The sequence below is a fragment of the Caenorhabditis briggsae genome (assembly GCF_000004555.2).
Source record: "Caenorhabditis briggsae complete genome, chrIII, whole genome shotgun sequence".
Taxonomy (NCBI): domain Eukaryota; kingdom Metazoa; phylum Nematoda; class Chromadorea; order Rhabditida; family Rhabditidae; genus Caenorhabditis; species Caenorhabditis briggsae.
In genome coordinates this window covers 2,827,042-2,844,647 of record NC_013490.2, presented here as the reverse complement: position 1 = coordinate 2,844,647, position 17,606 = coordinate 2,827,042, and the positions used below count along the sequence as shown (strand labels likewise).

At 35.4% G+C, this 17,606-nt stretch overlaps 1 protein-coding gene across 1 annotated transcript; it reads left to right on the top strand.

Annotated features, from left to right (window-relative positions):
- Positions 1–255: 255 nt before the first annotated feature.
- On the top strand, positions 256–11,831 carry CBG22476 (the record flags this gene model as incomplete). Its single annotated transcript, XM_045243501.1, has 9 exons — positions 256–328; positions 373–606; positions 675–799; positions 2,243–2,499; positions 6,968–7,048; positions 9,460–9,625; positions 10,348–10,516; positions 10,572–10,626; positions 11,750–11,831. The coding sequence occupies 9 exons, from the start codon at positions 256–258 to the stop codon at positions 11,829–11,831; spliced, it is 1,242 nt and encodes a 413-aa protein (XP_045097579.1).
- Between the last annotated feature and the right edge of the window lie 5,775 nt (positions 11,832–17,606).

Genomic DNA, 17,606 nt, shown 5'->3' with positions numbered 1-17,606 from the left:
GAATTTAGGATTTCCGACGTTAATGGCTTCAAAATGAGCCCAAACACGACTAGATTTGCTCAACTTTGAATTTTGATCTACAAAGCCGCGACGCGACCGCAACGCGTTGGCCAAATTTTGAAATCAACCAAAACTAGTCGTGATTAAGCTTATTTTGAAGCTCTCGACGAGCTGAGCAATGATTTGATAGTTATATCGAATTTTGACGAATTTTCAAAAAAAAAATTTCAAAATACAAATTTCAGAATTTCGGGAATGGACAAAATTGTGACACTCAAATCATTGAAAGAATTGGCAATTTTGAAATCTGCAGAGGCTTTTCAAAAATGTGAGTTTTTGAAAAAAATTGTTTTTTTGAAAAAATTTTTTCAGCTCAAATCCAAATTCCAGCCGGAAAACTAACAAACGAGGAAAATAATGAACTTTTCGAGCAAATTCCAGCCCATTTTTCTGCGGAAAATTCGGATCGAATGATTGAAAATTTCAACCTAACCCGCTTAATATTGAATTCAAGAGACTTGAAACCGGATTTACTGAAAATTTCCCATTCGATGAATTTGGAGGATTTCGAATTAAATTTGAAAAAAGAGGTTACACCATTTGGAGGTAATTTGAAAAAAATCTTTTGGAATTTTTTGAAAAAAAAATTTTTTCAAAAATTTAAAAACTTTCAGGCGTAACAAAATTCGATCTACCAACTGCACTTTTGCAGTGTTTGAATCCAGAAACTCGACAAAAATTGAGAACGCTGAAAATCGAGGCATCAACGCATCGATTTGTTCGAGGATGGGCACAACAGGTAGAAATATTTTCAAAAGTTCAAAACTTTAGAAATCTAATTGTCTGAATATTTATACTAAAAATTTCCTACAATTCCCTTTTTTTCAGAACTCTTCTAGCTTCATTTTGAGCCGAGTTATGCGCCTTTAAAGTTTGCAGGGCGAGAGAGAGGAGACGCAGAGGGAAGAGGAGACTCTAGCTTCTCTGCGTCTCTCATTTTGCGAAATTGAGCATAACTCGCTTTGAAATGGAGCTAGAAGAGTTTTGAAAACGCAGAAATGTAGGAAAATGAATGGCAAATATTTTGATATAACATTCAAAAAAGTTTCGAGAAAAAGGAAAATTTTGGAATTTTAGAAAAAAATTTTTTTTTTAAGATTTAAAAATTTCCGATATTTAAATTTTGAATTTTTTATAAACTCAATTTTCACATTCTTCAAAATTGAAGGTATTGTAATCAAAGGGAAAACTTCTCCAAAAAATGTGGAAATTTTCAATTTTCATTTTCTAATTTTTAAAAAATTTTTATATTCAAAAGAATCTTCAGAAAATTTCCTGCCATTCCCTTTTTTCAAAACTCTTCTAGCTCTATTTTGAGCCGAGTTATGCGCCTTTAAAGTTTGCAGGGCGAGAGAGGGGAGACGCAGAGGGGAAAAGAGACTCTAGCTTCTCTGCGTCTCTCATTTTGCGAAATTGAGCATAACTCGCTTCAAAATAGGGCTAGAAAAGTTTTGAAAAAAGGGAATTGTAGGAAATTTTATGATGATTCTTTTGAATACAAAATCCTCAAAAATACCTAATTTTTCATCACCGTTTTGTCCAGCTGCAGTTTCTGGTCTTTTGTACAAATTTTTGAGCAATTCGATTTGTACTTTTTGCATTAAAAAGAATCCCCATGAAATTTCCCACACCTCTATCTTTTTAAAACTGTTCTAGCTTCATTTTGAGCCGAGTTATGCGCCTTTAAAGTTTGCAGGGCGAGAGAGGGGAGACGCAGAGGGGAAAGGAGACTCTAGCTTCTCTGCGTCTCTCATTTTGCGAAATCGACCATAACTCGGGTCAAAATAGGGCTAGAAGAGTTTTGAAAACACAGAAATGTAGGAAATTGAATGACAAAAACTTTGATATAACATTTGACAGAAATTTTGAAATTCTCCAAAAAAAATTTTTTGGTATTTTCTGAGAGTTTTGTGTTCAAAACAATTCTCATAATATTTCCTATGTTTCTGTGTTTTCAAAACTCTCGTGGCTCTATTTTGAAGCGAGTTATGCTCAATTGTGCAAAATGAGAGACGCAGAGAAGCTAGAGTCTCCTTTCCCCTCTGCGTCTCCTCTCTCTCGCTCTTCAAACTTTAAAGGCGCATAACTTGGCCTAAAATCGTAGGATTTTATCGATTTTTGGCTCATTTTGAATGGCAAAACTAGCTTAACAATTCTATAGAAAAGTTTTGGCTCATTTCAGCTCTGTCAACTCGTCCCCAATCTTCAATCTCTATCGATTCACGATTTTCCGATTGCGAAATATGAATTTCGGACGATTTGCAGCTCTTTGAAATTTTTGACTACACTGGAAATCTCAAGAATGGAAATACCGACATTAAATGGCATTTCAAAATTGCAAAACTTGAAAAATCTCATCATGAACAGCATCAATTGTCTGAATTTCGAAGATTTGTTCAATTTGAGAAATCTCGAATATTTGGACCTCTCGGCACTGAGGTAAACATTAAAAATTTTGAAAAAAAAAGACAATTTTTTTTCAGATTAACTTCATTCAGAGGGGTGCGCGATAAGAGTTTCAAATGTCCTGAAGAAAGTCTGCCATTATTAAAAGTTTTGGATATCACAAGATGCGGGGATTGGGTGAAACAAGAAGACTTGAACACTTTTGTGGAAACACATCCGAAACTTCACACAATCGGATCTCTATGTAAGTTCTTGAGTGAAATTGATTCCAAATTTGGATTCAGCAAAAAATTTGGGTCACGACGCAACTTTTCGCGAGACTCTAGCATCAATTTGAAGGTTTTTGGTGTTTGCGTACCCTAAAACCCAACATTCTACGACATTCTCGTTTTTTTGGTTTTAGAAATGAGAATTTGACAAAGTTGAAGCGAAATTTGAATTCAGCGCGAAATTTAGGTCTAAATGCGATTGTTTACGAGTCTCTAGCTCCATTTTGAAGAGCTCCGGTGTTTGCGTACCCCAAAACCCAACATTTTACGACAATTTCTCTGAATTCTTTAAAAACTTGCTCCCAGAGGTAAACAATTACGCTAAGCACGATTCTGATGTGCAAAATGTGCTAGGACTATCCTAAAGTTCAAAAAATCGCAATTCGGTGTTTACGTACCCCAAAATATCACTAGTTCTTGACCGTTAGAAATGGGAAATTGTTAAAGATAACTAAACATTTGGATTCAGCGCAAAATTTAGGTCTAGAGCCAACTTTTTTCTAGTCTCTAGCATCACTTTGAAGGTTTTCGGTGTTTGCGTACCCGAAAACCCAACAGTTTACGACAATTTTTCAGAACTCTCTGAAAACTTGCTATCGGATGTAATAAACTACGCGGAGCACGTTTCTGATGTGCAAAATGTGCTAGGACTATCCGGAAGTTCAAAAATCGCAATTTGTTGTTTGCGTAACTAAAAAAGAAGGTTACTAAAAATTTGGATTCAGCGCATCACATAAGGGTCCCCCCTTATGTGTTTTTTGAAAATTTCGAAACTAGTGAAATGACGGGCCCGCCGGGCCGGGCCGGGCCGGGCCTCCGAAATTCCGGAAAAAGCTCGGCCCAAAAAAAAATGTTGGTCTCGACGCAACTTTTTTCGAGTCTCTAGCATCATTTTGAAGGTTTTCGGTGTTTGCGTACCCCAAAACCCAATATTTTACGACATTTTCTCAGAATTTCCTAAAAACTTGCACCCAGGGGTAAACTATTACGCTAAGAACGATTCTAAAATGCAAAATTCGCTACGACAAACCGGAAGTTCAAAAATCGAAATTTGGTGTTTGCGTACCCCAAAAAAATTACTAATTTTTGACCGATAGGAATGTGAAATTGACAAAAGTAACTGAAAATTTGGATTCTGCGCAAAATTTTGGTCGAGATGCAACTTTTTTCGAGTCACTAGCATCATTTTGAAGGTTTTTGGTGTTTGCGTACCACGAAACCCAACATTTTACGACAATTTCTTAAAATGATCGGAAAACATGCTCCCAGGGGTAAAAAACGCCGTTGAACACGATTCTGAAACGCAAAACGAGCTAGGACTAACCGGAAGTTTGAAAATCAACACATTTCAGACAACAAGCGGTTATTTGCTCCCAACAAAATCGAAGATCGAAAAATCGTATTTCTGACTTGTGTAAATCTGGAAAAATCGTTGGATTCGCTGAAATATTATATGAGTTTCTCAAAAGCCGATGTAGTCTCAGAGTTGCTCAATATAATTCTTAAATTTCTCCGAAATAATTATGATGAACAATCGAAAAACACAATTCAAAAGTGTTTTACAATTATGATCGACGGATTGCTCAGAAAACACAGTGGCACTAAAGAAAATCCTTTAGAGGATTCTCGACGCCAAATTGTCGACTGCTTGTTTGAAATTTTGAGGTGAGTAGATAATTTTTTATTCAATTTATTTTTTAAAATTATCATTTGACTAGTTCTCCCCTTTAAAATGAGCTCAAAATCAATAAAATGCGATGATTTTGAGCCAAGTTATGCGCCTTTAAAGTTTGTACGGCGAGAGAGGGTAGACGCAGAGAGAAGAGGAGACTCTAGCTTCTCTGCGTCTCTCATTTTGCACAATTGAGCATAACTCGCTTTAAAATAAAGCTAGAAGAGTTTTGAAAACACAGAAATATAGGAAATTTTATGAGAGTTGTTTTGAACACAAAACCCATGAATATAAAAGAAACATTTTTGTTCAGGAATTTCAAAAATGTTCTGGCAAATATTATATCAAAATTTTTGTCATCTAATTCTCTACATTTCTGTGTTTTCAAAACTCTCGTGGCTCTATTTTAAAGCGAGTTATGCTCAATTTTGTCAAATGACGCAGAGAAGCTAGAGTCTCCTCTTCTCTCTGCGTCTACCCTCTCTCGCCGTACAAACTTTAAAGGCGCATAACTCGGCTTAAAATGGAGCTAGACAAATTTTGAAAACAGGAAGTTGTAGGTAATTTCATGAGGATTCCTTTGAATACAAAACATATTTGGAAATTTGGAAAGAAATCCGAAAAATCTCGAAAAAGGGAAAATTTGGAAAATTACGAAATTTTTTCGAAAAAAAAAGTACCGACAAATTTGATTGATAGAAGAAGATCTTAAATTCTGAATGTTTTGAAAAAGTTTATAATTCAAAATCTGTCTGAAAAAAATCTGAAAAATTGAACTTGAAAAAATGCCTCCAAATGAATTTTGTTTTGGAAATCTCAAATTTTTTGTGAAATTTTATATCAAAATTTTTGTCATCCAATTTCCTACATTTCTGTGTTTTTAAAATTTCTCTAGCTCTATTTTAAAGCGAGTTATGCGCGATTCCGCAAAATGAGAGACGCAGAGAAGCTAGAGTCTCCTCTTCTCTCTGCGTCTCCTTATCTCTCGCCTTTCAAACTTTAAAGGCGCATAACTTGACTCAAAATTGAGCTAGAAGAGTTTAAGAAAAAGGGAGATGTAGGGAATTTTACGAGGATTTTAACGAATACAAAGATTACAGATCGGATCGCTCAAAAATGTTTAGCACAGAGCAGAAACGGGAGCTACTCAAGACCCTGATGTATGACGAGATCGCGCGTTGTTTGGAATTTCTTCAATTAGAGGACATCCTTTTAAATTCGATGGACCATATGGAGCAAATTTGTAACCATTCGGCACGGTTGATAGCGAAATTTAAGGGAAATATTGATAAAGGATAGTTAAAGCTGATTTTGAGGAGTGCCGAAAAATTGGGAGACGATGGGCTGCGAAGGATGTGTCGGACACATCCAGGATTTCGAAAATCGATAATGCTTCATGTTCATGGTGAACATCCATCGTATTATGAGGAGTATTATTGGTGGAGTTTAAGTGATTCCAGCGAAATACGATTATTGGAATCCATTGAAATGGCTGGAATCCTGACTCGTTTGATCTACAATCACCAGCGCGAAGTCAATGCATTCATTCATGTTTTAACGAATCGTGCGAAATTTGAATTTCGGAGGCCGGAATTACGAAGGGCGATTCTGAGAGAGCTACGCACAACGGTCATTGATATGGGACACTCGTTTGAGTACATTTTTAGCGAGAAGATTTTTTCAACTTGGTTGTGAGTTTTATTTAAATTATAAAGCTAGTTTTGTCTTTCAAAATGAGCCAAAAATCGAAAAAATTGGATGACTTTGAGCCAAGTTATGCGCCTTTAAAGTTTGAAAGGCGAGAGTTAAGGAGACGCAGAGAGAAGAGGAAACTCTAGCTTCTCTGCGTCTCTCCTTTTGCGAAATTGAGCATAACTCGCTTCAAAATAGAGCTAGAAGAGTTTTGAAAACGCAGAAATGTAGGGAATCAGATGACAAAAATTTTGATATAATATTTAACAAAAAAAATCGAAGAAAAGGAAAATTTTGGAATTTTAGAAAAATTATATTTTTTTGAAAAATTTCCGATATTTAAATTTTAAGTTTTTTATAAACTCAGTTTTCACATTCTTCAAAATTTAAGGTATTGTAATCAACTTTGTGAAAACATCTTCAAAAAATTCTAGAAAATTTTCAATTTTCGTTTTTTAAATTTTTTTTGAGATTTTCGAAAAATCAGATTTTTATGATTGTTTATTCAAAAGAATCCCCAGAAAAATTCCTATATTTCTGTGTTTTCAAAACTCTTCTAGCTTTATTTTAAAGCGAGTTATGCTCAATTGTGCAAAATGAGAGACGCAGAGAAGCTAGAGTCTCCTTTCCCCTCTGCGTCTCCCCTCTCTCGCCCTGCAAACTTTAAAGGCGCATAAGTTGGCTCAAAATCGACGCATTTCATTGATTTTTGGCTCATTTTGAAGGGCAAAACTAGCTCAACACTAGTATTCACTTTTCAAAATTTCGAATTTCGACAATTTCAAAAAAAAACTTTTGTGAACATTTTTTTTTAATTTCCTTCTTCAAATTTTTGAGTTTTAGAATTATTAAAAATGCGATTTTCCAGGTCCATGTTCCACTCCGACGATGATCTTGATTTGTCCCGCCAAGCAGTCGAGGTGTACGTCACATTTATGTTCCATGAAACGTATGTGCCAGGTACGGTAGCGGCGGGGAGATCCAACGAATTGTTGACGAAATTCGATTATCGATTGATAACCTTGTGGGAGCTGATGGAAAAATCGATGATATTGTGTCCCGACTGATAGAGGAGCCTCAGGTCCCTCAGAAGGCAAAACAATGGGCGATTTGGATCAAAACTCATAGAGATATGGCGGAAGACGTCGTGGAGCCGGGAAAGAAGAAGAGAAAATTGACAAATTGATATAATTTTTGACTTTTTTTCTAGTTCAAACATTATTCTCTTGCCAAAAAACTATGCGGGCAAAAAGATAACTTGCAAGTTAGGCTCCGCCCACTTTTCCGGAGCCTCTGTGATTGATTTTTGTGTGTTGTATACTGTAATAAAACGAAATACCTATTTTTCAAATTTTTAGGAAACTTGTATTTTCGAACTTATCATGTTGAGAGCTTTAAAATAAGCCTAAACACGACTAGAATTGCTCAATTTCAAATTTTGACCAGTGCGTTGCGGTCGCGTCGCGGTTGATAGGTCAAAATTCAAAATTGAGCTAGAAAAAAATTGAGCTAGTCGTGTTTAGGCTCATTCTGAAGCTCTAAACATGGCAAGATAAAATATATAAAGTTCATTTAAAACAATTTCTAAACATGAAAGTTTTCAGGGAAAAATCAAAAATTTCAATTTTTCAAACATTTCCTTTTTGGTCATAACTAACTCCCATTATGAAAAATTGCATTGAAACTCAGATTTTTGGGTTTATCGCTTTTTAAGCTTTAAAATGAATCCAAACACGACTAGTCTAGCTCAATTTTGACTTTCGACCAGTGCGTTGCGTTCGCGTCGCGGTTGGCAGGTGAAAACTCAAAATTAAGCTAGACTAGTCGTGTTTAGGCTCATTATAAAGCTCTAAACATGACAAATTTAAAAATATGATTTTGATCAAAAAATTATGGGAAACGTCAGTTTTATGGACGATCCCAAAAATTTCCAAAAACTTCCAAAAAATTCATTTTTGGTCATTACTCGATTTTTTTTCTCAAAATTTTGCAATAAAACTAGATTCATTTAATTTTTCATGCTTAGAGCTTCAAAATGAGCTCAAACACGACTAAGATTGCCCAGTTTTGAAATTTCCATTTTTAGAGAGGGGCCCCCCTTTTTAGAGAGGGGGCCCCCCTCGTGTTTGGGCTCATTTTGAAGCTCTAAGCGTGACAAATTTGAAAATATAAATTTCATTCAATAATTCTGAAAATCCCAAGAGTTATGGGTCGTCAAAAAGAGCAGGTGTTTACACCTGCTCCGCCTCATAGGCGTATTATTAGCGAAATACATTTGAAAAAATAAAATCGTATATTTTTAGGCTTCTAATTGCTGTTTACGCTTTCTTCATTTTTCGAGAAAAGCGAGAGAGAGAGAGAGAATTTCTCTCTTTCTCTAACCAACACTATTTCTCAGTTTCCATGGAAACCCCCTTCTTGCTCCACCTGCTTCGGTTTTCCCGCGTCTTCTTCTTCTTCGATTTTCCTCTTTTTTGGATTTTTGGAGCCAAAAATCCATTTTCTCACGGTAACACATACACATTATCTTGTTCATGTGCTAAACTGAACATAGAAAAATATGAAAATATAGAAAAATTAAGATCGAACAAGTTCCCATGTACTTTTTTGAGAATTTAAAAAATCCCAAAAATTCCAAAAAAACGTTTTTTTTTGGATTTTTTTTCAAATTTAGAGGATCTGAGATACGCTGAAACTAAAATATACAAATTTATCATGTTTTGAGCTTCAAAATGAGTATAAACTCGACTAGGCATTTTTGATTTTTCGATTTTAAAGGCGCATAATGGTTCATAAAATTTTGTGAAAGTCAATTTTTGGAAAAGTAAGTCGTGTTTAGGCTCTTTTTAAAGCTCAAAACGCGCTGAATTTAGTTTTGAGCTTTAAAATAAACCTAAACACGACTAGTCTAGCTCAATTTTAAATTTAGACTTACCAACCGCGACGCAACCGCAACGCACTGTTCAAATTTCAAAATTGACCTAGTCTATGCATGCTTAGAGTCATTCTAACACTTTTAACAAGCTAAGTATGACCATATAGGTTTCATGCTGAAATTTCGAAAGATTAGAGTGTCCTGGGCAAAACCAAAAAATTGAATTTTTCCGAATTTTTAAATTAGGCACATAACTATCTTAGGCTCCGAAAATTTTGAAATTAACGTCTTTTTCCAAATTTGTTATGATTAGAGCTTTAAAATAAGCCTAAACACGACTACTCTAGCTTTATTTTGAATTTCGACCTAAAAACCGCTACGCGACCGCTACGCACTGGTCGAAATTCAAAATTACGCTAGAATTGTCGTGTTTGGGCTCATTTTGAAGTTCTAAACACGACAAGTCTGAATATCAGCATTTCCAGTGTCACTCTGTCTTCCTCCGCCACCGCCGCCGCTTCTTCTGACGCCGTCATGCCGGATGGTGACTGTGTAGCCACGTGGAACGTTCCATTGCACGCTAAAGTTCATCGAATTGAATTCGAGCATGGAACAACCACTGGTAAACGTGTCATTCGTGTCGATGGGAAGGTGAGGAACTTTTTTCTAGGAGAGAAGTGCTATATCCATTTTTGACTTTTTTTTTGTAAATGTTCCAAAGCTCGTAACTTTCCTAAAACTCGAAGTTAGAGGTTCAAACATTTATTTTCAAATTTGTCTTGTTTAGAGCTTCAAAATAAGTATAAACTCGACTAGTCTAGCTCAATTTTGAATTTTGACCCTCCAACCGCGACGCGACCGCAACGCACATGTTGAAATTCAAAATCGAGCTAGACTTGTCCTGTTTGGGCTCAATTTAAAGCTCTCAACCAGATAAATTCGATTAGAAAAACTTTTTTCAATTTTTTTGAGAACAACTCCAGTTGTGATCAAAAATCGAACTTTTGGAAAAATTGAAAAATTTCGATTTTTCTTGAAAACTTGAAATTTTTCCAAAATTTCGAGAACAAATTCATATTTCTAAAATAAGCACGTTTAGAGCTTCAAAATGAGCTAAAGCACGACAAGTCTAGCTCAATTTTGAGTTTTGACCTACCAACCGCGACGCGGACGCAACGCGCAGGTCAAAATTTAAAATCAAGCTAGACTAGTCGTGTTTGGGCTCGTTTTGAAGCTAAAAACGCGATAAATTTAAAAATAAATGTTTGGAGTCGAAATTCAAAGCGATTCGTAAGTTATGAGGTTCTCAAATTTTCCAGGAAATCCTTCGCCGCGACTGGATGTTCAAATTGGTCGGAAAAGAACCGTTTAAGCTTGGCGACATGAAGTGCAACATCAACGTTGAGGCTCTTGGGACGTTTGCCTATGAGTACTCGTTGGATGTCAACGGAAAAACGTTCAACAAGTTCAAAGAGGAGCAAAACAAGAAATTGCACAGCTGGGAGACCACTATTGCTGGCAACGACTGGAGAGTGGTTTTGGGTACTGTAAATTTTTTTTTGAAATTTCAGAAATTACAGTAACCCTCAATTTTCAGACAAGGAAACCATGGAGATCTGGGCCAATGGGTGCAATATCAACACTGCGGTACAGTAATCCGGATTACTGAAAATTTTCTTTAAAAAAATTTTTTTTTTGAAATTTTAAAATTTTTCAAATTTTCAGGGCGAATTCGTTGACAACGGTACTGTAACCCATTTCGAGTTGGGCAAGACTCCGTGCCGTATCGAGGCACGGAGTAGTGGAAACAAAAAGTGAGCTCTACAGTAATCCAAAAACTACAGTCACGCTAATTTTTCGAGCTACAGTGTCCCCCACTAACCCCAAGCTTTTGAGCTACAGTAACCCCAAAATCTCAAACTACAGTAATCCTCATTCCCAAAAACCCCAATTTTCTAGCTCTCAGCTAGATGATAATTAGTTGATATTATCGCAAAATGTCAAAAAACAAAATTTTTGACATTTTTCAAATTTTCTGAGAATTCTGAAAGTTTATGGAAAACTTTGAAACTCTGAAAATGACGAATCTTGTGTTTAGGGGAAGTTTTTTTTTGCCTAGAGCTAGATAATGGCACTAAAAAGGGTCAAACGATGGACCAAACATCAAAATACCTATTTTGAAACTTATAGTTTTGAATTTGTCACGTTGAGAGCTTCAAAATAAGCCTAAACACGACTAGTCTAGCTCAATTTTGAATGTTGACCAGTGCGTTGCGGTCGCGTCGCGGTTGGTAGGTCAAAAATTCAAAATGAAGCTAGACTAGTCGTGTTTAGGCTTATTTTGAAGTTTTCAAAAAGGATAATTCAGAAATCGTGTTTTTATTCGAAACTCCCGAAGCATAACAGTCTTATGTCCAAATTGATATCACCAGAAAATCCAAAAAAAAACTTAAAAATTCGCTCATAACTCTCTTACTTTCCCTTTTTTTTGAAAGAAGTTTTTATTTTTAAATTCGTTGTGTTTAGAGCTCCAAAATAAGCCTAAACACGACTAGTTTTCCTCAATTTTTAATTTTGACCAATGCGTTGCGGTCGCGTCGCGGTTGGTAGGCCAAAATTCAAAATTGAGCTAGACTAGTCGTGTTTAGGCTCATTTTGAAGCTCTAAACAAGACAAATTCAAAAATGCAAGTCTCAAAATAGGATTTTCGAATAAATTTTTGGAAATTTCCAAAAAAAAACATTTCTGAAAAAATTGTTTTTTTGTTTTTTGCAGAACCGGCGTGATCCACACATTGTTCATCAACGGAACCCAAATCCCATCCATGGCTGAATTGGCGGCCGTCGCATCGTCGTAAGCCGGGACAATTATCCCCATCTCTTTCGGAAAAGAAGAAACTTTTCTGTTTGTCTGTCTGTCTCTCTGCGCCTCTCTCCCTCTCTCTCTCTCTCTCTCTTTTGACACCTTTTCGGCATATATATTTATAACTATCGTATATCCCCTCCAGGCCACTTGATATTTGTCATTTGTCCCTCTTTTTCACTCTTTTATTCCTCTAAAATTCATATTTTCCTAATAAAGCATCATATTTGAAGTTGTAAAACCTGAAAATTCCAGATTTTTAAACAATTTTAGTCTAGAAAACTGATTTTTTTGAAAAAAAATTTTTTTTTATCTGTTATCAAGTTTCTTTTTCGGTTTCGATTAGGACATAGATAATTGACACGGATGACCAGATGACCCAAATTTCTCTCTTTTTTCCATTTGATATGATATCAACTACGCGAAAACTCTTGTCATTTTTGTTCAGCGCAGTTTTTGCTATTTTCCCCCATTTTTTTGCCATTTGTAAGCCTTATAACTTTGTTGAAACCTGATTTAACAAGCTGAAAACTGTATGTTCAGATTTATCTTGTTTTTAGCTTAAAAATGAGCCCCAACACGACTAGTCTAGCTTAATTTTGAATTTTGACCTAACAACCGCAACGCGACCGCAACGCACTGGTCAAAATTCAAAATAGAGCTAGACTAGTCGTGTTTAGGTTCATTTTGAAGCTAAAAATGCAAAAAATGCAAATATATAAGTTCTATTTCGAAATTCATACAAACTTTCGATTTACATGCCTGAAAATCGTGATTTTTCAATTTCCTGGTAAATTCCTCTCGCCTTTTCTGATATAATCTGTGAACTAAACTCGATGAAACTTGAAATTCTGTATTTCTCATGTTTTTTGCTTCAAAATGAGCCCAAACACGACTAGTCTAGCTCAATCTTGAATTTTGACCTGCCAACCGCAACGCGAGCGCAACGCACTGGCCAAAATTCAAAATTAAGCTAGACGAGTCGTGTTTGAGCTCATTTTGAAGCTAAAAATGCAATAAATGCAAATATTCAAGTTAAATAAAAATATCGATCAAAATAACAATGTTGAGGGAAAAATTTTCAAATAACGAAAACATTTTTTCTACCTTTTCAAAAAAATTCTATCGAATTAGTTGTGTAAACTTCAAATAGACTACATTTTTGAATTTGCTTTGTTTTAAGCTTCAAAATGAGCCTAAACACGACTAGGATAGCTTAGTTTTAAATTTTTCACCAGTGCGCTGCGGTCGCGGAGCGGTTGGTGGGTCAAAATTCAAAATTGGGCTAAACGGGTTGTGTTTAGGCTCATTTTAAAGCTAAAAACGAGATAAATCCAAATATTCAATTTTAAACAAAATATCAATGAAAATAACAAAGTTAGGGTAAAAAGAAAAAATTTTCAAAAATTTTCGAATTTCGAAAAATGTCGTTTTTTGATTGAATGTTTGCTGTATGCCTTGTCGCAAGTTACATATTTGAGTTTCTCATGTTTTTAGCTTCAAAATGAGCCCGAACACGACTAGTCTACATTATTTTTGAATGTTTACCTAAAAACCGCGACGCGACCGCAGCGCACTGGTCAAAATTCAAAATCGAGCAAAACTGGTCGTGTGTAGGCTCATTTTGAAGCTAAAAACACAATAAATTCAAAAATACATGTTTAAACTTGCAAATTCAAAAAATAAAAAATATATGGGTCTGAAAACTTTGAGAATTTTGGGAATTTTTCACAACTCCACTATATCTTTGCCCCTAAATTTGTTATCACCACCCCCGAAGCTGAAAAACCACTCAATATATATCAATTGACCAACAATCAATGCAAAATCCCACTTCACACAGTAAGATTGCTCATCCTCCGTTTTTTCCCCTGCCAAGTGCTCTCTCTCCGTAAGGTTCAACCGGAATGCTCTCTATCTCTCTTATCAGTTGAAAAAAAAAGATAAGAGGGATACTATAGGACTGGATAGTAGTAGGTTTTCAAGTTGTTCATGAAAAATTTTCTTGTATAAAAATTCCGAGGAACAGCTGACACGAATTTTTTCCTCCTTTCATTCTAGCAAAATGTGTTTTTTCAAGGACCATAACTTTAGAAAAACTGAAATTTTGAAAATGTTTATCAGAAATTTGAGTTTGTCTCGTTTAGAGCTTCAAAATGAGTACAAACACGGCTAGAATCGGTGCAATTTAAAATTTCGGGGGTCCATGCGCCTTTAAAGTCGAAAATTCAAAATCAACCAATCCTAGTTGTGTTTAGGCTCATTTTGAAGCTCTTAATTAGCCAAATCGATTGGTATCATTTTCATCAAAATTGATATAAAACCAACAAAGTTACGGTACTTTTAAGAAAATAAAGGTAAGAGTGCAGAGAAGCGAGACACACTGCGTCTCTGTCCTCAAAACTCAAAATTGAAGGATTCCAGTCGAGTTTAGGCTCATTTTGAAGCTCTATGCGTGTCAAATCTCCAAGTATAAGTTTTAGTTCAAAAAAAAAATCAAAATTAAGAAAGTTATGGGACAAAATTGATTTTTCAAGTTTTTGAAAGGTTTACAATTTTGGCCATAACTCTCTTTATATTTTCGAACTTCGAGAGTATTTTAATGTTTTTGAATTTAGCTTGTTTAGAGCTTCAAAATGAGCCTAAACACGACTAGGCTCCGCCCATTTTGATTTTTCGAATTTAAAGGCGCATGGACCCCCAAAATTTCAAATTTAACCAAATCTAGGCATGTTTAGGCTCATTTTGAAGCTCTAAACATCACAAATTCAGTGACAAACTTTATTTTCAATTAGCAGTCATTTTCAGCAAGATATGCGCCTTTAAGTTTTGGTAATCTTCTTCTGTCAATACTTTTGTCCTTTTTTCCGGTCTATTACCACTCTTCCTAGTGCCATCCACTTTCACTTTTTCTCCGTGAAAAATTTTATGTGGATAGCAAAAACACACATTTTGGAATAGGGGATATATATGTCAACATCGTCTTCTTTACAAGACCTTCTCTTTTTCACTAGAATTGGGGTTTTTTTTTTGGATTGTTTTTGTTGTTTTTGGTCCAAAAAGTTACTTTAAGCTGTTAAAATTTTGCCTTTTTTGAATTTTTTTGTTTTCAATTTGCCATTTTTGAATTTTTCGTGTTATGCGCTTTGAAATGAGCCTAAACACGGCTAAGTTTGCTTGCTTTTGAAGTTTCTGGGGTCCATGCGCCTTTAAATTCGAAAAATTGAAATGGGCGGAGCCTAGTCATGTTTAAGCTCATTTTGAAGCGAATAACTAGCCTAATTGATTGCTTAAATTTTTATCCTAATTGGATAAAAACTAAGCAAGTTACGGTAGTTTGAAAAGGCTAGAGTGCAGAGAAGCGAGGTACACAGACAAAAGTGGGCGGAGCCTAGTTATAATTATACTCATTTTGAAGCTCCTCTCGTGGCAAATTTAAAAATATCGTTTGTATCAAGTTTGAACAAAAATCAGCAAAGTTATGAAGAATTTCTTTTTTTTTCTGGAAAAAATTCTGCCTGAAACTTCCAGAATCGCAGTTTTTCCCATTTTTTTTCGCAAGTATATTTCCCAAGTTTTTGTTACAGATGATTTTTAAGTTTGTCGTGTTAAGAGCTTCAAAATGAGCCTAAACACGGCTATTTTTGCTTGTTTTTGAAGTTTCTGGGGTCCATGCGCCTTTAAAGTCGAAAAATCAAAATGGGCGGAGCTTAGTCGTGTTTGTACTCATTTTGAAGCTCTCAATGAGCTAAATCGTGCGCTATAATTTGTAATGAAATCGGACAAAAACTAAGTAAGTTAGGGTAGTTTGAAAAGGCTAGAGTGCAGAGAAGCGAGACACACTGCGCGTCTCAAATCCCAAAGTGGGCGGAGCCTAGTTGTGCTTAGGCTCATTTCGAAGCTCTAAATCAGCCAAATTGATTGCTATATTTTTCAATAAAATTTGACCGAAACCGATGAAGTTACGGTAGTTTGAAAAAGGCTAGAGTGCAGAGAAGCGAGGTACACTGACAAAAGTGGGCGGAGTATCTCACCAAAGTGGGCGGAACCTAGTCGTGTTTATACTCATTTTGAAGCTTTGACGTGGCAAATTCGAAAATGTAGCTTTCTTTGTTGTGAAACTAAAAAAAAATTTGTTGTGAAACTAGAAAAGTTATAATGGGTTTTCTACTTTTCGGAGGTATAAAATCAGTTCCAGCGCCCTTTGAACAGCATTTTTTCCTAATTTTTTGCAATTTCTCAATTTCTATTCTTATCACATCTTCTTCTTCTTCTTCTTATTCACTACCGCATTCTTCCTCTTCTTCTTCTTCTTTTCCCGATTCCAGAGGCCAAGGCCATTCACTTTCACCCATTCGATTCATCTTTTTCTCTCTTCTTCTTCTCTGCGTCTCTTCATTTTCTATACTCTCTCACTTTTTGACAGCGAGGGGACGGTGTTCGATGATGTTTAGTGTTATTGTTTGGGTCATACACAAGACCGACCACCTGAATTCTCCTTTTTCCACGTCATCTGAATTTTTTAAAATACTTATTTTTTGGAATTTTGTCTTCTGGAAATCTAGTTTTTTGAATTTTGAACTTAATTATTGAATTTGGCTTGACGAGAGCTTCAAAATGAGCCAAAACACGACTAGGCTCCGCCCATTTCGAAATTTGCACTTTAAAGGCGCATGGACCCTCGGAAAATCGAATTCCACCTAATCTAGCCATGTTTAGGCTCATTTTAAAGCAAAACATGAGACGAATTTTAAAAAATTAAAAATATTTGAGCTTGCACCAAAAGCAACCGAGTTACGGTAGTTTTACTGTTGAACCCTATCAACTTTAAAGGCGCATATCTCTTTAAAAACGGACGTCACTAAAAATATTTATAAATTTTTAGATTCCTCATGTTTGGAGTTTTAAAATGAGCCTAAACATGCTTAGAATTGGTTAAATTTGAAATTTCGGCTATAAAGGCTCATGGACCCTTGAAATTTCAAAGTCAACCAAAGCTAGGCATGTTTAGGCTTATTTTAAAGCTCTGAACATCGTCAATTTCATATATATTAATTTTCACAGAAAATATTCAAAATGAAAGGAGTTATGACGAAAATTGTACCTTTCAAAAAAAATTTTTTTTTGAAATTCTAAAAATCTCAAGTATTTGGAAAATTCCGCCAATACAAATAATTCAATTCAATTTTTGACGTTTTAAGCTTCAAAATAAGCCTAAACACGGCTAGAATCCCTTAACTTTGAGTTTTGAGGTCAGAGACGCAGTGTGTATCGCTTCTCTGCACTCTAGCCTACATTTTCTTAAAACTACCGTAACTTTATCAGTTTTGTTCTGATTTTTATAAAATCACTAACGATCAATTTAGCTGACTAAGAGCTTCAAAATGAGCCCAAACACGATTAGGCTCCGCCCATTTTGATTTTTCGACTTTAAAGGCGCATGGACCCTCGAAATTTCAAAATCAACCAAAGCAAGTCGTGTTTAGGCTCATTTTGAAGCTAGTAACATCACAAATTTGGTAAAATGACTATTAATTTTTTTTCGGGTTTCTAGGCCGCCAGACCCCAATTTCTTTGGAAAACCGGTTATTTTTCAAGTACCCTCAATTGAACACAATATTTATTAGGATTGATGACGTTATTTTCATTTTTCTATTAAAAAAACAATTTTTAGTCATCTGATTTTGGATTTTTTTTTTCGTTTCGGGTTGAAAAATTCCAAAAAAGAGAGATTCGTCGAAGCGATAAGTTTACCGGTTCACCTGTTTCT